The sequence below is a fragment of the Falco punctatus genome, assembly GCF_963210335.1.
Source record: "Falco punctatus genome assembly, chromosome: 7".
NCBI classification, from domain to species: Eukaryota; Metazoa; Chordata; class Aves; order Falconiformes; family Falconidae; genus Falco; species Falco punctatus.
In genome coordinates this window covers 59259057-59282152 of record NC_137587.1, presented here as the reverse complement: position 1 = coordinate 59282152, position 23096 = coordinate 59259057, and the positions used below count along the sequence as shown (strand labels likewise).

Below are 23096 nucleotides of genomic sequence, written 5' to 3'. Positions count from 1 at the left end.
CTATGAAAACGCAGATACTTTTTCTTTCCCAAAGGCCACCAAGATAGTACGCTAAAAATGATCCCGTTTTTCTAGTCAGAATTTGCCATATTAATTCATCACCCTGCATGCCCTAGTCCAAGGAGGTTAAATTTGATGGCTACTGCGTTAGGCACAAACGCTGCCCCTCTGCTACACTCACTATTGCTAGTGTTGCTTTTTCTCCTCAGTTTAAAACACACCACGTCAAGACACATGGTGCATGGATTTCTTTTGTATAAGAACTGTAAGGTATACGTGCCAACAGTCAATAATGTTTCAACAGTATTTCAGAAACAGTTGACATAGGTGACCAATCCTTCTTTTGGCTGTTATTGTCAGGACTCAGACATTATAAAAACGAGTTTGTATGTCATGTGCCTAAACAGACAAGCTGCAAGATTGATTCATTCCCATATGTAACAACATGAATTTCTGTGACTGTCGCAGTGCTCTGCACGTCTGGGTTTTCCTCTTCGTGGCTCTGGAAGTGCCGCACATGCAGCTATCAGATACCCCCACAAAACTAATAAGTGATACCGACCCAAATCACAGCCTAGTGGACCCCGCCGGCCCCTGGGGGACCACGCTCCTGTCCTAAGGCCTCCAGTCACCTGCGCCGCCCCTCAGCTGCCCGCGCTGCCCCTCAGCTGCCCCTCAGCCGCCCCTCGGCCGGCCGCCCCGCCCCTCGGCCGCCCGCCCCGCCCCTCGGCCGCCCGCCCCGCCCCTCGGCCGCCCGCCCCGCCCCTCGGCCGCCCCTCAGCCGCCCGCCCCGCCCCTCAGCCGCCCCTCAGCCGCCTGCCCCGCCCCTCGGCCGCCCGCCCCACCCCTCGGCCGCCCGCCCCGCCCCTCGGCCGCCCCTCAGCCGCCCGCCCCGCCCCTCAGCCGCCCCTCAGCCGCCTGCCCCGCCCCTCGGCCGCCCGCCCCGCCCCTCAGCCGCCGGGCCGCAACAGCCTCGCCGCCCGCCCGCGAGCCTGCGCGAGGCGGAGGCGCATGCGCGGCGCAGGGCCGGCGAGCGGCTGACGTCGGGTCTCGCGGCGGGGGTTCGCGTGCCGCCGGCGGACGGAGCGGCCCGGCCCGGCCCGGCCCCGCAGGGTGGTGATGGCGGCCGCCGGGGGTGGTGCGGCTGCGCCCGCCGAGACGCCCGCCGAGACGCCCGCCGCCGCCGCCACTGCTGCCGCCGCCGCCGTGGAGGCTGGCGCGGTGCTGCAGCGGGAGCCGCTGTACAACTGGCAGGCCACCAAGGGCTCGCTGCGGGAGCGCTTCGCCTTCCTCTTCTCCAACGAGCTCCTCAGCGACGTACACTTCGTGGTGGGCAAGGGCAGCCCCCGCGGCGGGGGTGGGGGGGCGCCCCCCGGGCCGGGCCAGCAGCGCATCCCCGCCCACCGCTTCGTCCTGGCGGCCGGCAGCGCTGTCTTCGACGCGATGTTCAACGGCGGCATGGCCACCACCTCGGCCGAGATCGAGCTGCCCGACGTGGAGCCCGCCGCCTTCTTGGCGCTGCTGAGGTCCGGCCGCAGCGGGGCGGGGACGGCCCCTGGCGCGGTGGGGGCTGCGGGGCGGGCGGGCGGCCCCGGGCGCGGTGAGGGCTGCGGGGCGGGCGGGCGGCCCCGGGCGCGGTGGGGGCTGCGGGGCGGGCGTGTCCTCCCGCCGCCCTCGGCCGCCGGAGTCATCTCCCCGCTCCGCGCCGCCGGCTGCCCTCCCCGCGGAGCCCTGCCGTGCCCCGGGCCGGTGGAGGGAGATGCAGCGCAGAGGCGCGGGCGCCCCGCGGGCTGGACCGCAAGGTCACGCCGCCCGCCAGCACCGCTTGGCTCCGTCTTGCTCTTCCCTCTGCATCCTCTTCCCGGGAGAAGTGACCTCATTCTAGGCAGCGCATTGTCCACTCAGGAAAGTTCTCTGCTGGTGGTAGGTGGCTGGTCTGGCTGTTTGATTCCTCTCTTTTTTTTTTTTTTTTTTTTTTTTTTTTTAATTTTAAAGTAAGATGAAGGGAATCCGTGGTCCCTCTGAGTGTTGCAACTACCCGTCCTTCGTCTGGTCATGGCTAAGAAGGGGCAGAGGCTGTCGTACCAACCTTTTCATTTCATTTGCTACTTACTTTGAAATTTTATTCATCCACTTTTCTTTTTCAGCGGTGGTAATAAATTGTTATATCTTTTCACTAGCATAATACCCGTTGTAATCACACTTATTTCAGATGCTTTTGGGTGTAGAGGGACAGTAGTAACTAACTGATTTCTAAACTCAAACCACCCAAGTGAGACCATGAGTGCAGTGATGGCAAAAAGCGTGTAAAATAGGTTAGTGATTTCTAATTTGGGCAGAACAGGATCTGCCGGTTCTCATGCTCACAGAACTCAGTTTATTTGCCATTTGCCAATTCTCTTGCTAACGGAACAGATGAGTATATCTACCATTTCTTTTTATACAGTCTAGTAAATAAAATTTATGGTGTTTATGGAAACAATTACTGACAGTTTCTTTGTGCGTCAGGCTGTGGTGTGATAAATACAACTAAACTGCTTAACCTTTCTTCCCAAAGAAACTCTTCTGCTAGGTAAAACCTATATAAAATATATGAAACAGATTTCTTTAATGAACATTTGGGAAGCAAGTAATAATGTTGCCTCGAAATAAATATGTAGTGTCTCCAAGATTTCTGTAATGGAAAAAGCTCCAAAGTCTTAGCAACTTTCTGTTTTGAGGCCTGACAGGTAAGAACAGTGAGAGGAAGAGTCACGTAGTCCTTTTAGTTATCATGGACACAGGAGCTGCAGCAACCAAATTAAAAAAAAAAAAAAATCCCAGCAAACCACCAGGCAGCAGCAATGTCTCTCTGTTGCTGTTAGCAAATGAACTGTGTTTATTTTGCGGATTCTTAGTGAAGAATGAGTGGCAAGGTGAAAAGTTTCTGTAGCAGAGTGGGAGACAGTGGGTAAGTGTGTCTCAAGCTAAATAGTTTCCCAGGTTAAAAGTAAATGTGCACGTATATGTGTTTGTCTGTATATATGTGGAAAAAACACTGGATGGTGAAAGTGGATATGGTGGGAGAAAAAGGTTGTCTGGATAAAAATATAAACACGGAAACGGGAGAGTTCTAAGCAAAGATAAGAAGGTGGTATTTGAAAGCTGTAGAAATGAATGAAGAGATGTTAGGAGCAAACAAAAGCCACCTTGTGCTGGTAGAGCTGCTAGTACGTAACGGCCAGGGGACTTACGTAAGTAAACTGATTGTACTTGTATCTTGTCTAAATATCACCAGACTGATGAACTGTTGAAACATCTCAGGTTTGATGTCTTCTTTCATAGGAAATACATGGCAGCTTTATAGAACATTCTTCCACATTCCATATTTTGAGCCTATATTGGCATAAATATACATTGCAACGCCCTGTTAAAAACATATCTGAGGAGAACTTCCTCATTACATACCAGTACTGGATGACTTCATGCTTGTATACACTGTCCTGAAAGTATACCAACTGTAAGACAACCTGTTTTTTTTTTGCTGGTGTTGGCCAGAGGAGGCAAGACTTACAACTTGCACTGTTGGGTCTTTTTTGTCTGTCATTAGTAAATTGTCAGATAGTGATGGTTGCTTTTTATAGGACCTGTCTTTAATCTTTGTAAAGACCAGTTTGAAGTGTGTTGGCTAGAAATTAAGGTGGCATCTTTGAATATACTTAGCAAATGAACATCAAGGTAAAGGAAATGTTTAAGTGATACAAAAACTTTTAGGGATATTTTACCCATTATTTAGTGTTCCACAGCTTGTTCCAGTTTTGTTTACTTGTGTGTTTTGTTAGGTACTATCTGTAGTTGACATGTTTCATAAAGATCTACTTTATGAAGTCTACTATTATCTTCATAAAGATTACTTTACAACAAATGCTGCTTGTAAATTAAAGTCAAAAGACAAGATTTTTTTAATGAAAATTTCTCTGATTCTCTTAAAAATTCATTTCGTCTGTATCTGTCTGGTGAGACCAAGTGTCATTTCTCTGTCCTGTGATGTAAACTTTTATCAGTGTTAGCATTTTGTCACAAAACAGATGGTAATTCAAGAATTATTTATAAGGAAGAAAAAGGTAGTTAGAACAATTTAAACATCTGATAGTCACCAAGGTAGCGTGACATCTTTTTTTAATTATTTTTCTTTTGGATCTATTCGTACACAATTTAAAATGGGCTACAGTCGCTACTTTTTTTCTGACAGAGGACTCTAATAAATTTCTAGAGTTAAGGTATTTTAAAATAATGGACTGAGTCTTTGATAGTACCACTGTAATTCTCATTTCAGGGTTTCTTTTTTTTTTTTTTTTCCCCACCTAGAGAAAGGTGGGTAGTTGTGCTTGTCTGTGTACTAAAATCTTAACTGGAAAGATGGCTGAAGGGGAGCCTTTTAAAATTGGCTGGGGAAGGTGAGAGAACTTTTAGGAACAGTTGGTTGAGCTCAAAGGCTTAGAAATGACTGTGTTGTGTGTTTTGGCTTATCATCCAGTATTCCTCTTGCCTTAAGAGTTTTAGAACCTGAGACACAGGAGTTTTTTATAAGCAGCTTACTACCTCAGTAGTTTGACAGATAAATCCTTAAGAGCTGAGATAGTATCAGTCACAAAGTCAGAATCTGCTTCCCAATTAAAGCTTTTTTTTGTACGTTTATAAATGTGCAAACTGAATAGCAATGATCAAGGAAATTAAATTTCTTAGTGGAATTCTGCTTTCAGTTTTCATTTTGTTGTTTTTAAATTAGATTTTTAAAAATTTCATTCACATTTAACAGTATGTTAACTTGTCCTTTGATCATAGTATAAAGTGACGACATCACACAGATTTAGCAGTCTTCCAAATGTCTTTGCAAAGGACTTTGGCAAGCAGTACATAAAGGGGTCCAGTCATGACTAACTGGAAAAAGATTCCTTTGTGCTTTTATAATGGTGAAAATATTTCAGCTGTTGGGAAGATGCTAAGACTAGGGGAGAAAGAAGCGCTAACCTGAGAGTAAAGAAAAGTGGCATAAAATGTATGGGAGACTTATGTAAAGTGAATGATCGAGTGGTCACTTGGAAAAAATGTTTTGGTCGCTACAAGTGTTCTTCCACTGTGCACATACACACCCCCCCACACACACAGACCCCCATTCTGGATGACAGTAAAATTAACTGATGTCTAAATAGGTTTTTTCTATAAGTCTCTCAAAGAGGAATAGAGGAGGGAAGAAGGCAAGGGGGAGGGGTAAGTGATCTTGAGCCCCACTGATTTAAGTGAAGGAAAAGTAGTGGTATAAACATAAAGGTGTGCTGGTTCAGGCATGCCACAAATAGGAGAGTTAACAGTGAGACAGAGTTCTTGGCACGTGAGCAGAGGGATTTTTAGGCAGAAGAGAGTTCCTCTTCTATGAGTACATGAATGCATCATTATCATCTATCTGTATACTTACAGGAAATGGGATTATACAGCATCCTAGAGCAATGTACTTTATTACCATATTTCATGGTTTTTACAGCTACCTTTTAACTTTGCAAATTCACACTTTTTTTTTGTATTTGCAAAAGAATACTGTTTGGCTTTGAAAATCCCAGAAAAGTATTGGTGTTGTCAAAAACTGTAAATAGTAAATACAAAAAAATGACAGTGTGACTATCTTAATGTATTTGGACACTTCTTGTCATGAGTTTTCTCAGTTTGAGTATGTAGCTGTGAGTTCTTATGCCCCACTGACGATGGATGTCTAGAAACAGATAATGAGGTCAATAGTGCCCAGTAACTCCATGCAACACACCATCTCTCCTGTCCTGAGTAATTATCATAACAGATGGAGCCCAAAGTCATAGACCAAATGAACTCAATGAATGTTTTATGGATATTTATGTACTTTTTACAGGCGTTTTACGTGGGGAGAGGTGGTTGATGAGGATATCTTGCGATAGTGTGGGACCTGAGCATGACGTAACTGGTATGCAATAAGGGTTGGAGAATGTACTGGGTTTGGCTGGGATAAAGTTAAATTCTTCATAGTAGCTTGTACAGGCCTATGTTTTGGATTTGCACTGAAAATAGTGTTGATACCTTTCTGATGTTTTGTTTACTGTTTTGAGATGCTGTACAAACTTTTTGTCAGAACTTTCATTGCTTAAGTCCTGTTAGTTTGTCATGGATGCATTTTAGGTTGGGGAGTGTCTCTTAATGTATATCTAGCCATATGGCAGGGGAGGGATTGAGCATAGAGCCTCAAGTGTGTCCTTCATAGGATGAAAAAACATCTAGTAGCTCTTAGATCTCACATGAATGAAAAACCTGTATATGTCCCATTGCCGCATTTGACTTCCTGTCATTTGGTCATGTAATTTTTTTTTGATCATGTGAGGAAAAAATTGCAAAATTTTTGGGAAAGCAAGGATCAGAAAAGCGCAGCTTGGAACTGCAGCCTGATTCTTAAGAAGGTGTAGCAGAAAGTGAACCACAAGCCAGATAAGCTTCTCTGGTGTGTCAGTTCATTGGCTTCAGATTGAACCAACTTAAGGAATAAAATCAAGATCATAGTCCAAAACCAACTTGATGATTATTTTTTTTTTAATTAAGTAAAATTTGTAATGTAATTTGCATGATAGTGCTGGGTTTTTTTACAGCCTGTTAATGTTCAGCTCCTGTGTGATTTGGTCTTCAAGCTCCTAAAAAGTCATACGAGGAAGGTTAGGGCATTTAAAGCAAAATCTAATAGCACTATCTTAGTGCTTTAATGAACGACTTGCCAGTTTGGTATACAAACTTTTATACTTGTGCTTCTGTACTTGTGAGATCTCAGGTTTTTAAAAGTAAATTTGTCACTGATTTTGACCTGCAAGGCAGCCCATCATTCTCATCAACAGATAATTCATAGCTTTCATAAATCAGTTCTAAAAGAACTGTATGAAGCTTTTACTAAAAAAAGCTGGCATTTAATTAAACTTTCTTTCTCAAAGCTGTTTGATGTAAATCCAGTTTAAAGAATTAATCTAGAATATCACATTTTCTAAGTGATGTGAGAGCTGACTGTTTGAATAGATTGGAGTATTGTAATGGTAAATATGTACCTGTTGGTAAGTGGCAGCAAATTTAATATTGAATGCCATATTTAGTTGTGTTAGCACTTACTGAGAATTAGAATTATTTTTGGAGTATAAGAAATACAGTAAAGAACTTCAGTTGAGGCTTTAATTCTTGGTTTCTATTACTTGGATCTCCCCGTTGTTTGAGTCTGTTACTTCCACAGGTTTCTTCTGTTAAATACAAACTTCATATTGTTACATTTTAAAACCCTTCTAAACACGCCTTTTTCATCTCTGTTGCTTGCCATTCGTTTCCAGGAGGTTCTGAACAAAAAATTTTAAGAAATATGAAGGAAAGGCTTGGTCTTCATTGTGGAATTCCCGCATTTGCTAATGTGCCCTGGTTTATTATGTTTAATCGTGTGTGTGTTGAGGACAAATGTATTTTTGTAAATCACAGGCTATTCTTGATTATTATCTGAAAAACTGTTGAAATGTGGCGAAGATTATCTTCAATGTCACCTGTAAGAAAAGTTATTTTTAAAAAGTCATCTTTTTCCATACAGAACATTAAAATAAATCTTATCTTCTCTGGTCTCGAATAACAGCTGCTCAGGAAACAGGCTTTTTTCCCTGGTTTTGGTGGAGGCTTCTATCTTTTGGTTCTCAGCTTGTGCTAAAATTGCAGCTAATCGTCTAGCCTCAAACAGTGGAGGCAAGCCAGAATGTCTTGCTATGGCAGGAATAGAAGCGTCAAGGTCATCTGCTAGAATATTGCTCCCTTTTCTCTATCCTCTGAACACTACAGAATGGTAACTTTGACTTGTTGTCACAGTATAAGTCATTGACACTGTTCTCCTCGTGGCGGGGAAGCTAGTGTGCAGTCAGTAAATTAAGTTCAGTAATACAGCCGTAGAGGGTTACGTATTGATATTTAGAAGTACAGCCCTTCTAGTGAATCAAAAGAGTATGCATTCGTATGTTAAGTAATTCTGCAGCTCAGCTGTTGTTTACAGTTTGGTAGCTATGTATAACTAGTACAGCCAGCTCAGTCTTAAGGAGTAATACATAATTAAAACAAATGTATGCCATTAGGTTAACGTAATAGCCTTTCTTCAACCCTTTACCTAGCTTATTAATTTGTAAAAATGCTACATGGTCAGCTGGTGCATGTTCACAGTGCAAATCTTTGACCTGTTTGCTGTATGCAAAGAGACAGTTATGTGGTGCTTGAGTGCCCTCCTCAAGATATGTTTTGTTTTGTGTGTTGATTTCTAGGTTTCTTTACTCAGATGAAGTTCAAATTGGTCCAGAAACAGTCATGACTACTTTATACACTGCTAAAAAGTATGCAGTCCCAGCCCTGGAAGCACATTGTGTGGATTTTCTAACGAAGCACCTCCGAGCAGATAATGCCTTTATGCTGCTTACTCAAGTAGGTAAATTTAAGCTTAGTTTTTATTTACTAGGAAAATCTGTATTTGGTGGGAAATTACTTCACAGTGGGTTTGCTATCACATTGTCTCATTTATGTAGGAAAATGTCTTGTTGGTCTGTTAGCATTTTTACAGACTCAGCTTCTTAATGTGGAGGAAAGGGTTTTTTTTTCCTTTCTCTCTCTCCTTTTTTTCCATATGCAATGGACTGGGCCATTTCAAGTGGAGCCAGTTTATTCTACAGTGTATTTGCATGAATCTCGTAACTGTTTTTTATTAAGGCTGTGCTTCAGTTCACTACAGTGGACTTGATGCGTACTTTTTTTTTTAGTTATATTGCCAATATTAAACCATAAGCATGAAGGAAAATTTGCATTTAGTAAGTTCTCCTTATGTACTACTTTGAAAATTTAAGTGCTCTTTAAGGTATAAACACAAAGAGTACCTAAACAAATCAACCTATTTTAATTTGGATCTATACTAGAGTAAAAATACTTGCTTTTTATGGTAAGTGGTTTGTCAATTTATGCTTAAGATGTGTTTCTTTACCTTTTTAGGCTCGTTTGTTCGATGAACCTCAGCTCGCTAGTCTTTGTCTTGACACAATAGACAAAAGTACTATGGATGCAATAAGTGCAGAAGGCTTTACTGATATTGATATAGGTAAGCATTAAATTCTGAAGGGAATTGTAGGACATGAGAAGGCTTTTGTTACAGTAACCTGGGGTACTTCACCTTGCCTAGCCAAGTATGTAGGGTCCCAAGCACATCTTACCCCCTTGTCGTGGTAGCGTTGGATGGTTTGCTTTCCCCCTCCTCTGCACCCACCTTTGCACGGGCACCAATGTGACAGCCAGCTGTGGATCTCAGGATTAAAACAGCACCTGCATTACATCAGTGAGTTTGCTAATGAGCAAAATAGTACATTGCATATGTATGATATGTTAATCAGTGCAGGTTTGATTACCCACCCCTGCACTGCTTTCCTTTGAGCTTTGCTCCTGAGCAGGGTTCCATTGCGTTGGGGTCCCATTTGATTAATGGCAGTGTCCGGAGGCTCCCACTGTGGTAACATTACACTTTCACTAAAGCCAGAGCTTTCACTTGCTGAGTGTTGTGCCTCCTCCCTGAGGGATCCACACCTGCTTTTCACGTGTAATGGGAATCACTGTTCTGTTGCTGCATGGTACTTCTCTATTCAGAGTTGCACCCATCAGGTACAACTTATGAAATCTGCTTAAAAGAAATAAATATCTAAACTGCTGGTTTCTATGTTTTCCCTTGTATGAAAAGCTAGCAGTTGTAAATTTGCATACTTAATTTGAGTGCTACTATATGTTTCTAAGGTTTTACTCAATTCAGCTAGACTGTGTGAAAAACTCAGACTGAAGGAAGGTATTCCAGCTGCTTAAAGTTTCTTTACTTAAGTAAAGTCATCGTTAACTTGTGTTCAGTGAGATTTGTACCAAGACTATGAGTGTTCATCTCTACTCTTGATAAGTCCCAATCTGTTTTGACTTTCCAATATGGTATTTTCTTTGATTGTAATCATGCCTTGCTTAAATGCAGGGCATATAAAAATTCCGAAAGACAACAGAAGATTCAGAATATGAAAGCACGTCTTTTTTCAGGCTTGTGTTCTGTGATAATCTTTTCATACTTGTTACTCATAAAATGCTGGAAGAAGTAAGAAATACAAGAAAATTTGCTTTTGCAAAACACGTGAGAGTACCTTGCCTCACATCCTGTGTTTCGCCTTCAGGCTTTGTGGGTGGCAAATACGTCAATGTTTAAGATGACTTTCATGCGTCTTTAAACTGGTTTCGTGTGCACCACTGCTGCTTGGGTCTGTAGTTAATCCAGAATGACAGGTGGCTACTCGGATGAGAATATGAGTGTCATTATGATCAACTTGTTTTTTCAGTAGTGTGCATTCACCGCTTGGTCACTTCCAGTTTTGATCTTGCCTTAGCCGTAGAAATTCTTTAGGATACTGATTGTCATTGCATAGATTATATATAGTAACACACTTAGGAGTCAGGAAGGAAGTTCATATGCTGCCTTCCTAGCAGGAAAATTTTTTTTTTTACTTTGGAATCTGTACACCGTTGGGAGATTTCTTTATACATAAGTTATCTTTGATGTCTTATTACCAGTGTTCTTAGTGTTTATTTAACATTTCAAGCTTACTTCATGTGCAGCAGTTACGGGTTTGGATGAAAACTGACCTAAATCTGTTAACTTTTTTTTTTTCTTCAGACACATTATGTGCAGTTCTAGAAAGAGATACCCTTAGTATTCGAGAAAGTAGACTCTTCGGAGCTGTTGTTCGCTGGGCAGAAGCAGAATGTCAAAGACAACAACTGCCTCCGACATTTGGAAACAAACAAAAAGTCCTTGGAAGAGCTCTTTCCTTAATCCGTTTTCCATTAATGACTATTGAAGAGTTTGCAGCAGGTGGGTTTTGGGGCTCTTTTTCTTAATGTTAGATGATATCTCTGCGATGTTTGTTTGTGAGTGTTTAGATGCTTAACACGCTATTCTGTTATTAATACTGTACTAATAAAATATGTGATTTCCAACATGCTTTCATTTGTGTAATGTTATTGTCATCTTCAGTTTGCAAATATGTGTGGTTTAAATAAAACAGTCAAAGTAATTCTTTGAATCATCTTAGAAGTTTTTTCTTTTCACAGGTCCTGCTCAATCTGGAATTTTGTCAGATAGGGAAGTAGTAAATCTCTTTCTGCATTTTACTGTCAATCCTAAACCTAAAGTAGATTATATTGACCGACCAAGATGTTGCCTTAGAGGAAAAGAATGCAGCATTAACAGGTTCCAGCAAGTGGAGAGTCGCTGGGGCTATAGTGGAACAAGTGATCGAATTAGGTATGGCTTTTGAAACTATCAGGAGGAGAAACAGAGAACTGTGTGGGAAGAAACAAACAAATTTCTCAACTTCTTGGCATAAGATACAGTAACAATCATGCTGATTCTGTTTGGGCATGTTTGATCTTTTCTGTATTTTTAAAAATAACTTCAGCTGTTGTGCACATAAAGTAGAAAGCAGCAAAGAATGAAGTCCTGGAGGATTGGGTGTATTCTAGTGTGATTAGGTGTTAGCTGCATATTTCTTTTAAAAATACCAAGTCTTGATCTGTTTTTATTTCAGAGATATTAAAAAGAATCTGTTCAATTTTTGTTTAGTCATACTGAGTATCTTGGGGTAGTTAGCAAAGCTTTAACCTATAAAGTTGATACCTTACAATGTATTTTTTACTATTGAAATCTAAATAGAAAGTGTTATTGAAAAAAAAAAGTCATTTTTAGTTTACTTCCCTACTCTTCAGTGGGAGTCTTTCGTGCTTAACTGGAAATAAGGTAACGCACCTATCACAGTTGTATAAATTCCTTTCTTGGCTTGTGTCTTACTAGGTTCACAGTTAATAGAAGAATTTCCATAGTGGGATTCGGATTATACGGATCTATTCATGGACCCACAGACTATCAAGTTAACATACAGGTATAGTATAGCCTATTTAAATAGGCTTATGCAAAAACTACACTTGTAGTACTTGCAAAAGGTTTAGTGTGTATTTGGGTAAGAGCAGCTGATAGCCCAGAAATCTAATCTGTAGTTTTCCCCCAACAGTGATCATAAGCAGATGACTAGGGAAATGTAAGAACAATATGAAACTCTTCTCCCTTTCTGCTGTATTCCTCTGTCCTTCAATCATTTTCAGTATAGGTGTTTCCTGAGACAGATTATTTTCTCTATTTAGTAGCTCCCGGTGAAGCTTTCCTCTGGATACTTGCCCAGTCTAACCTTGAATTCCTGTAAGGTTTCTGCAGAGGAATTTCATAGCTTTGTAATGTGTTCAGTTGTGCACAAAGTCTGTCCGTTAATAAAAGTTTCTAGTAATTAAGGGAAGAGATCTTGGATTTGTCCAACAGCTCTCTGAAATCAGTGACATAACATGTAGTGACTGCTAAAAAAGCTGCTGTGTCATCAGGAAGATACCGAAAACAAGGTAAAAGGTGACATTGTGTTGCTGTATGAAAGCAAGGTATGCCCGCATCTTGAGTAATTTGTGCAGTTCCCAGTTTCACACAGTAGAAGTGGAAGGTAGAGAAAAGGGTAACTAAAATGATTAAAGGGATAGAGCTGCTTCCTTATGAGGGGAGTCCAAAAAGGCTAGGACTCTTCGGTTTCTGGAGGAGAAGGCTATGGGGAAGTGTGAGCAATGCTGCTAAAATCATGAGGGCAGTGGATAAGGTAAATGCAGAACTGTTTGTTCAGTTCACCAAACCTCAGAATATAACCAGGAGATTCTTCCTGATACTAGCAGAAGATCAAAACAGATCAGGGTATTTTTTTAATGCAGAGGATACTAACATACTGCCTCAGGAAGCGGATATGCTGTTTGGAATTTGGTGGTGTTTGAACATGTTCATTCATCAACAGCAGATCCATTAGAAGATTCCAGAAGGAACAGGAGGGGGATGTACACTGTAGCACCCCTAGTAGACCAGATGTGGGTGCTGGGGCAATGGACAGCAGAGTCCAGACTTCTGTTCTTACCCTCAGCAGCATCTCCTCTTGCTGCTTTTGGAGCGCACTGGACCATTTGTCTGTTCTGGTCGGGTATTCATTACGTTCTTAGTTCTCCTGGTACATGTGCTGGGGCTTAGGGGCTTGTCCTTGCCTAGAGCTTTTGGGGAAAACTGACATCTTATTTGCTACTGATTCAGTCTTAGGCAGGAGGTTGTATGTTACTGTTAACCGTAACTACTTCTGTAAAGTTACTTCAGTTTTAGGCTTGCTGAAAACATTGTCCCAGCATGGAAATCTCCCCAGTTTCTTCTGCTGGTAAATGATTTATTTGTGTTGCTGTTCTCCAGGCTCCTATGTGAAGACTATCCTGCTGGTACTCATTTTGTATCTTCATTGCTGTTTAGCCTGCCAGGGAGCGTCTATAAGGCTTTTTTCTACTGCTGTGTTGGAAGAATGATGTAACATTGGTTTTGATGCTTTCAGATAACTGTTTCTAAACCTTCTTTTGGGCTGCCTAATTCTATATTTTACATTTTAACGTGTCAGTTTGACCTATTTTAATCTGTATACAACTTCGTATTTCTAAAGGATGCTCTTTTTTGCTTGTTTATGTCCAGTAATAGCCTTTATGCTGACCAGCCATGCCAGCATTTTTCCCCTTTTCTCAAGCCTTTCCTAATAGGTGATATGTACTGATACTGTACTTGGGCATGCAATGTCCTTCAGTAGTCTGCATGCTTCTTACAAGGATTTGATTTCCTTAATTGTTCCTTTTAGCTTCTTTTGAACAAGCTTCCTCATTTTTCTCTTGAAATTTAGCACAGCTGTTATGGATTTGCTTCTGTTGTTCACGTGGGACCATTGTCTCTAGGTATATAATGGACACTGTTACGTAGTGTTTCCATTATGAAATTTTGAATCTGATCCTGCTCATCACTCAATACTAAAGCAAGGGTTGCATTTCTCCCTACTGAGCAATTGGTTAGCAAGCCCATGAAACGGTCAGTGATAGCATCTAAAAATGTCACCCCTGCTTCATGGCTTGATGTGATACTTGCCCGGTCTGAGTGGGTAATTGGAGACACCACTAAAATTGTATTTCCTGCTCTTGTAGCCTGATTGATCTCTCTTAACGTATTCTGGTCAGGATTGTAGTCTTCTAATATTGTTCCAGCAGTATATATTTTTTCTTTTTTAATACGGAATTTCAGTCCATTTGAATTCTCTTTCTTGCTGAGATCAGTTTTGATTTGATTCTAAGCTTTCTAACAAGGTATTAGCGTTCCATGACTGGCAGAGTTTTATTCTGTGCTGTGTATTTTGTAACCTGGTACTATCACATCGGTATATAAGGTGTGTGGGAAATTTTGTGGAACAAAGAGTCTGTAACCATTTTGGGGACAGAAATTCCATTGTCTCTATCTGATTTCATAGATGTATAGCATGTGCTGGAACTGCTGTTTCAGGTCATTTCTGGGCATCCTATTTAAATGACAGTTTGTCTTCTGTTTCCTATTTGATGATTACTACTCTCTGACCATCCTGTACTTAAGGGTAGGAATTTTGTGTCTGTCTCTTAAGAAAATAATGCTGTGCCTTTCCTCTTACCTTGTTCCAAACAAAACGTATCTGGAATGAAGTTTTGAAGGAATTGGTTGGCTTTTCCGCATTCCTCAGTTTAAAAACTCACTTTCAAATTCCTTGACTTGAAGTACCATCAGTTTGGTTTTCTAAAACTATACTTCTGTGTAAATGAATAGCATGGTGTACTAGATTGGGTCTTCAGAACAAAAGAGTTGGTACTGAAGATCTAGCAGCTATACTACACATTGTTTGTGCATTTTTACTTTGCATTAACTCTTGTTTGATTCTCTTGGCTAAATTCCTGTTAGCAGATAAGAGCATTTGGTGTGCTCCCTCAGAATGTTTGCTGGGTTTATTCCATCAGAAAATAATGTAGTTCTTAGAAGGCAAACTGAAGCATATTAAGTGGGAATGAAAAAGAGATTCACTTGAAAACAAGCTCCTGATCCATACTGAAAGGCAGATGTACCTTTGTGGTTCAGATAAAGCCATCCATCTTGCACAGTTTCTCTTTATTCTGGAAGTATCCCCAATTCCTGGTGATACTGAAACTTTCTTGTCACCATCTTTTCAGATGGGTATTTCAGTCCTGTGTCTTTACTTTTCTTGGACCTGCATCAGTACTAGCAGAGCTTCAGAGAATTAAACATTTAATGCCCATCTTAAAATAGTGATAGTGTGGATTGCAAATACATCTTTTATGTGAAAGGGGCTTAAGACTTCAGCATTGTAACTGTTAATATTGCTATCGATTGTGGCTGGGGGAAAAAATTGGAGCACATTTTGCCTAGAATAGGGCTTCACCTAATTTGTGCACTACTAAAAATTATATGGCAATTTCATAATAAAATACTAAAATTGATGGGATTCTTGTTAGCACAGTGATAATGAGAAATGTTCGTGTTACTCTGAAGCTCTGATATCTATCTTCTGCAGCATGGATCAGGATTGCTACCCAAAATGAAAAATGAGTTATCTGCTATTACTGTATCTTCACTAGTGATTCCTTTTCGCCGCTAAAATTGAAGGCAAAAGAAATAATATGTAATGCGAGCATAGTTTTTATTCTGAATATAGAATAGAATTGTATAAAACATAGCAGTGCAAGTTCTTTTAAGAGTGTGTCATTGACTTCTTATATTATCAGTAAAAACTTGTTTTCCAAATTAGCTGCAGCCAGCAAACATCCTTCCCTCATGCGGGCCGTGTAGGTACACAAAGATCAGCAGATCTAAGTACGGGATTACGTGTAGTATGTGGAGGTCAGAAGCTGAAGGTCTAAGCGCTGTTCTTTGTCTCCCAAGCAAAGATCGTATAACCTGGTTGGAGCAGTGTTGAATCTAGCCCACAGATTGGGGCAGCCCGTGTAAAACTCACAAGCCATCATTCAGCACGCTGCTGGGTCAACCCTAATGGTATCGGGAAATTTCACCTACTTCGCAGTTCTGAGATTGCACTATCCTTGCAATTAAACTGGGTGGAGTAGGCAAGTGTTTGCTTGTAATCTAGTTCTAGTATGTGCACGGTAAGAATATTTCTCAAGCTTGTAAACCTAAAAATAATGTTTTGTTTTCATGTTTTTGTACAGATAATTGATTATGAGAAGAATCAAACGCTAGGACAAAACGATACTGGATTTAGTTGTGATGGAACAGCCAGCACGTTCAGAGTTATGTTCAAAGAACCTATAGAGATTTTGCCAACAGTTTGCTACACAGCTTGCGCAACATTGAAAGTAAGAATCCTAACAGTACAAAAGAAAATGTTACTTTGATGCAAGAGTTGCTCTTTTATCTGTCTTCTGATGGGAAAGTGTCTTCTAGGTCTTGAATTTCTTTTAAATTTAGTGCTAATGAAGGATGTAGTTCAAGTCTACAGTAAATTGTACGACTGCTACCTCTCTTCTGTGCCATAGCACAGAATTCATAACTGGATCTGTTGTGCCTTCCGATTTTCTGGCTTGATGTAAGAGTTAGGTTGAGTCGTAATGGAAGTTGCTGGTTTTGTGTGAGCAAAAGTACTATCTAGATTATTTAATCTGGCAGCTCTCTTTCAAAATGTAAGTTGGATTTCTTTTATCAAGGATAGTCTAACCACTAGCTAGAGTCAAGAAAACTGAAAGCTTTTTTTTTCCTCCCCCCCTCAGTCACTTTTTAAATACTGGTGCTGAAATATAGGAAAGAATTATTTGTTCTAGGAAAGTTTCCCCTGAATGTTATGGACGAATTTTATTCAGTGTTTTACAAAAAATCTTCTAATATCCTTTTAAATATAATTCCCTATACAGAAGTCAAGGTTGAGTGGGTTGGGGAAAAAATGTTGCACATGAAAAGAAGCTGAGGCAGGGAACTAGGTAGGAATATAGACAACCTGTAAGACAAGGAGAAATACTAGAAAGTATTTATTCATTACTAGTTGGATAAAATCAAGTGGTTTAAATCTGCTGCCAGATTAAAATTTTTTTTGTTATTTAGACATAGGACGCTTGCATCTGTTTGTGATTTTTCTATATAATTTGCATGATGTGGGGTCAGAAATTTTGTACTATTAAAATAATCTTAGTAGTGTTTGAACTTCAACATCTTGGGAGTCTTCCTGCCCACTTCCAATCAGTTGCTAATCTCTTCTGATGTTTTTCAGGGTCCTGATTCTCACTATGGAACAAAAGGTTTGAAGAAAGTGATCCATGAATCTCCTACTGCTAGCAAAACATGCTTTGTCTTCTATAGTTCACCCGGTAACAACAATGGTACATCGATAGAAGATGGACAGATACCAGAAATAATATTTTATACATAATTTCACATGATCATCTCAAATGTGTCAGTATATCAGTGGACTTCAGCTCACTATTGGCAGCAGTTAAAAAATTCTGTGAAATTACATGAATGTGTGAAAACAAAACCAATTTGTTTGAGAGGTACCAGAAAAGCTATTTTCTCTGCATTGTTATTGGCAGGATGTAATATATCTTTTCATGGTCAAGTGGAGTAAGTGCTCTGTATATTGAAAAGATGGTTTGAAACGGTGTCTTGTGATGGCTCTGTATTTACACCCCTTCATTTCTTGTGTAGTAAAATTCATTTCTTTGGAACTGGAAAATCCTTACTCATTATGAACTTCTTGCATATGTTTTCCCCAACTTGTCTTCAAAGGACAGTAAATCTGCTGCTGTAGTCCAAGCTTCCACTTTTTTTCTGCAATGACCTTGGAATCACCTTACGGACATTAATTGCTACTATAGTATTCTGAAGTACGTCAGCAAAGCTGGATTCGCATTGCTATCATCTTGACTTTTGGATGAGCTGTGGAGAATTAATGGACTTAGTACTTAAGAGTGCAGCTGCACTGAAGAAATACAAAGTCAAATTCAGCAACACCCCCCTTTCCACAATCTCTTAATTCAGAAGGGCTGTTTTGGAACATAAAGCTGGTTATGGAAATAGCCACTGTATATACATATGTGCCTATAAGAAAATGTATAATGTGAAAATGAGAATACAAGACTTGTAACGATGGTATTTTATCATTGGACATTGTAATACTAAGAAATTAGTATGAACTAAGGATTATTTGTGTGCAACTAGTTTTACAGATTGCATACACTGATTTGATGCAACTGCTGTATGTATATAGTACTCAGCATCTCGTACCATGTTTGTGTAGTAGTAGAATGCCTTCATGTACAAACCCCTCTGCTAAGTTATACTAAAGTAATAATTTGAGAACACAGGAGGAAAAAAGAACACCACCCTCTTTTCCCTAATTTCTCTTCAAATACACCCGTCGTCGCGCACGCCTCGGCTCTCACACCACAGGCCCTAGCGCAGCCCACGGGACGGGGCGGTTCCCCGGGCCCGGGCGGGCTCCCCCGAGCGGCGGCGGCCGAGCGCGCAGGCGCGGGCCGAGGCGGGCAGCGGCCGCTGACGGAAGGGCCCCCACGCGCCATGCCGGCCCTCGGCGGCTTCCGGCGGCTGCTGGCGGCGCCGGTGCGGCGCGGCGGGACCATGTCCCGAAAGGTGCGGGCGGGCAGCCCCGCGGGGGGGACAAGCGGGTGGCGCCCGCGCTGACCGCGGCTGTTCCTCTGTTTCAGGGAAAAGGAGCCGGGAAGGAGCCCGCGGGACCGGGCGCCGCCGCCGGACCGGTGGTGGCGACGGGCGACGGCTGCGTGAGGGTGGCGGTGCGGGCCAAGCCCGGCTCCCGGTGCAGCGCCGTCACAGGTGGGGCCGCCGGCGCGGCGGGGCTGCTTCCCGGCCTGTCTCCGGTGCCCCGCGGGGCAGAGCGGGGCTCGGCCGCCGCCGCGGGGCTGGGCGCGGGGGGCTGTGCGCGGCGGGGCCCGGGCGCCCCCGGTGAGGCGCGGCGAGGGCCGCCCGTCCCGCCTGAGGAGGCCGCGGCGGGAAAGCTGCGCGTTCTGGCCAGCCCTGCAGCCGGCCCCGCTCGCCTGCGCTACGGAGACAGCCCAGCAAGCCAGAAGCAACCAGAAACCCACCGGAGCCCCGCAGCGAGCTGCAGAGCGCGGCGGTTGCAGGCCTGCCGCGGCCAGGTGGTGCAGCGAGCGCGGTGCGAGCTCCCGAACGGGCTTTTTTGCGGGGAGTTGCAGCAAAGGGGCTCGAGCAGCGCCTCAGTGTGACCTGTAATTTCGTGCATGCTCTGTATCGCAAGAGCTTGTGCGGTTTTATTCAAACTGTAGGCGTTTGAGCTAATGAAACACATTCTCCCTCTACAACTGCGGAGTTGCTTATGCACAAACTCAAACCTGCTTTTTACACAGGTATGTGCATGACACTAACGTGGTGGACTGTAGTGGAGTATCCAGGCTCGACTGGCAACGGAAGGAAAGCGGTGATGGTAGCGCAGCTCGCTGGGCAGGCTGCCTTAGCGTGCTTTTTGTGTTGGGGTGACGTGATTTGTGTTACGCTACGTGGTGCCGAGCTGGGCTCCACCTGCATCAGAACAGGCAGCGTGGTGCGGGGGGCTCAGAACAGGGCCCTGGTTGTGTGACGACTGAGAATTCTTGGCTGCGCTCAGATCCGGGTCTGAGGGCTTCGCTGTTCGTTGTATCGGCTGATGGGCTTTGTCCTGGCCCATCTATTAAGTTTTAACTTCAGGGAATTTGTGAAGTGTAAAAATGGGGTTACCTGCTAATCTAGAACTTTATTTGGTTTTAAATTAAAAAGCTTTTGAAGGCGTAAACATTCATTTTTAGGAGATGTTAACTGAATGTTTTGAGCTTAAAAACCTTAAAATATTTGTTGCAGATGTGACAGCTGAGGCAGTAGGTGTAGCTATTGCTGCACCTCCATCAGAAGGGGAGGCAAATGCAGAGCTGTGTCGCTACCTCTCTAAGGTGCTAGAAGTGAAGAAGAGTGAAGTAATTTTAGAGAAGGTACTTCCTTTATTTTCCTTTGCCACCTTTCTTTCAGTCTTGCCCTACTGCAATTTAAATTCAAGACTTTGAAACCTGCTCATTGAGTACAGGGAGCTTCTCTCCAAGTTCAGTCCAAAAGACATTGTAAAGGTGTGTAGTCAAGTTGATGGAATGATTAATTGAGAACAAACCTCGTGTATGAAGAACCACAGCTGACCTTGAGTCAAAACAATTCTCATCATGATGTATTTTCCAAGTATGTGTGGTTCATGCTGTTTTTTTCAAAGATTCTCGTTTTCACGTCAAATGCAGCTCACAAAACTTGTGGAATGTGCATTTTATTAATAGCTTTTCATTAATTTTTTTGAAGTAACATGTATTTGAGTGAAAAATTTCTGACAACTGTCACACATAAGCAAGAGCACACATAAGCAGTTGGATTATAGCTGGGCCTCGAGTTTCTTTGTGTTAGAATTTACATGTCTTGACTTTGGCAAGTGGAAACTCTTTGTTTTATTCATTGCACTGAATAAATAATTTGTTTTATTCATTGTACTTAAAGTCAGTTTTTCCAGCCACGTTCATTTATCGTTTATGAACATAAGAGCACAGTGAAAAATGGCGCTTTTTGGTTTTGTCTGTTGGTTTAATATAGTAGTTGTAGAAGTCTGTTAAAGGGTAGTGGTAAATGGCGATGTGATCAATGAATTGAGCAGCATGTTGCCAAAAGGTAGATATGCAAAGATTTGGGTCTTGTTTTTCCGTGAATCGTGGGCAAACTGCTTCATTTGTTTATCAACATTTTACAGATAACATTGTTTTCCTACCTTATAGGGATGTTCAGGTTTAATTAGATCATTCTCATAAGTGTCAAGTGGACTTGAGCATAAAAGGGGCCAGTGTTGTCTGACCTTGATTCAGTTATTCTGACCTATGGTGTCCGAATAATTACATGCAAATGTTTGTTTTTCACAAGCCACTGTTTGTTTTCTGTGAAGTTTTGTCATAAAGTCTGTATTTTACCTGTGGCTTAGATTTTTTTTCTGTCCTGATCTAGGTATAAACAGCAAGTGATTTTTAGTACTGATCACTCTCTTACATGCTACTTGCTTTATAAGTGCTGACATTAACAAAACCAACCTAAATCAGAAAATTGGTGGGAAATGATCCAGTATAAAACTGAAGTTACCAGATTTCTGTGCAAGGGCCTTGATTTTCATCACCAGCTGGCTAGACTGCTTCAAAAATCTACTTTAAATTTTAAATCTCATGCTATATTTCTGTATAGTGGTGTTAAGGACTTTTTCCTCCTTCAGGGTGTCCCTTGTGGGATTTTCAAAATTTTCACCAGGCTGCAGATCAACAAGCAACTTGTTTCTCATGATTTACTGAATACTTTCAAAGTCTTCAGGCAATATGAAATGAGTTTGCAGGTTTGCCAGTTCCTATGTGAAATAGCCTTTTTTTTTCATTAATAAAAAAACAGGTCAATAATATTTCTAATAACGACTGTATGAATCTGAATGTCTTCTAGATTATATATGATGTGATTTGTTTTCATTTAGTTGATATTACCAACCCAAGAATTCAGCCTAAGAGTAACTAATACTCTATGGGAGACAACTCTGAAGAAAGATATGAAAACGCAGTTATCAAATGCACACACACCTATATAAACACACCCACTTTTAAAAAACAAAAATGCAAGTTAGTTGGAGTCTTGATTCTAGGTGATAGAAGTGAATTACGGAAACGTCACTCTTTGCTTTTTGTTCTAGCCTAAAAAAAGACCATCATTTCAGGGCGTGCTTTGGGACCTGTATCCTATTTTAAAAAGAGAGTAGATAAGACATTGTTTTCTACCTTTCAAATAACTAGAAAGGACATTGATGAACTATCACTTACTGCTGTTAATCCTGCATACCCACGGTTTAAGAACTATTTTTAAAATACCTGATGTGTTTGGCATTACAGTGAGGTTTTCTTGGAATGTGTATATGGTGGTGATTCTCTGAAAGATTTTTTTTTTGTGTGTGTGTGTCTAAACCAGGGTGGTAAATCACGTGAAAAAGTGGTGAAGATTTTGGTGTCAATGACACCAGATGAAATCTTAGAAAAACTGAAAAAAGAAGCTTCCAGTTGACCTAAAACAAGAGTGGGAAATGGGACAACGCATCTTGGTAAATGGACTGATACTGTCTCTTAATGTAAATCTGGTCATGTTGAGAATGTGAGTAATGATTGGGGAAAGATCCTTCTTTCAGTACCCCCCTTGTTAATGTAACTGCTGTGTAGTTGAGGGTTTTGTGTAGGTTTGGTTAGAAAAACTCACCTTTACTGAGGCTCTGTATCTGCTTCTGTCACTACAGACTTTTTTTTCCTCTCTGGATAGTTTCCTGTTGGTAAGATTTTTCCTCTTCCCTGGTCCCTAAACAAATGGTTTAGAAAACTTGTTTCTTAGTGAAACCAAGTTTGGTTAACGAAGTGAAAGGTTTGGAGTGACAAGCTTCAATGTGAAAAGTGGTACAAAAGGAAGAGTCTGCCTGAACGGTAAAGACCTTGGAAGAACATTCTCTTCAATGTCTAATAGCAGGTACTGGCTGCAGTTTTGCGCTATGCACATATGTCATCTAAAATAAACATACCTGAAGCCAATATGCTATTGTTGATCATTCAGGCAAGGTAAAAGCAGAATGGCCTGAAGGACTGCAACAAAATCAAGTTTACGCTATGAGAAACCGACCCAGAACCCGGTAATTGCATACACGGTGTCACTTTATAGTAGTCTGTAGTTAGTTTCCTGAAAAGTAGAGATACAATTTTTTATCTTTGCCAAATGTATATCAAGTGTAATGACTGTTTTTAATAAAAGGGGCAAAAAATATTATCAATTTTGTTTTGTGTTTATATTTTTAGCAAAAAAAAAAAAAGGGGGTTCCTAGAAGTCACTTATTGGAGTGTTATTTTTAAACAGGGCTTTGTTGCGTTCTTTCCTTGGTTTAAAAATGAGTAATATTCCGACATGTAGAGAACTGAGCAGTTTCATTTGTAGAACAGAACAGGAAGTCTGAAACAAGATGGGCAACTGTACTCCAGTCTCAGGGCTAATG

The 23096-nt window shown here is 41.6% G+C and overlaps 2 protein-coding genes across 3 annotated transcripts; both read left to right on the top strand.

Moving 5' to 3' along the window:
* The first annotated feature begins 948 nt into the window (after window positions 1-948).
* Window positions 949-18364, top strand: BTBD1 (BTB domain containing 1). The gene is made up of 8 exons (XM_080396310.1): window positions 949-1526; window positions 8322-8478; window positions 9037-9142; window positions 10739-10936; window positions 11176-11368; window positions 11915-12002; window positions 16207-16353; window positions 17259-18364. Exons 1-8 carry the CDS (start codon window positions 1120-1122, stop codon window positions 17415-17417), a joined length of 1455 nt encoding a protein of 484 aa, XP_080252436.1. The 5' UTR covers window positions 949-1119; the 3' UTR covers window positions 17418-18364.
* Window positions 18365-18497: 133 nt separating this feature from the next.
* Window positions 18498-22873, top strand: LOC308067445 (UPF0235 protein C15orf40 homolog). Of its 2 annotated transcripts, XM_080396313.1 has the most exons (5): window positions 18498-18637; window positions 18712-18838; window positions 19877-20004; window positions 21303-21419; window positions 22037-22873. In XM_080396313.1, exons 1-5 carry the CDS (start codon window positions 18566-18568, stop codon window positions 22127-22129), a joined length of 537 nt encoding a protein of 178 aa, XP_080252439.1. In that variant the 5' UTR covers window positions 18498-18565; the 3' UTR covers window positions 22130-22873. The 2 variants fall into 2 exon arrangements, with proteins under 2 accessions (XP_080252439.1, XP_080252440.1); XM_080396314.1 differs by lacking the exon at window positions 21303-21419.
* Window positions 22874-23096: the final 223 nt, after the last annotated feature.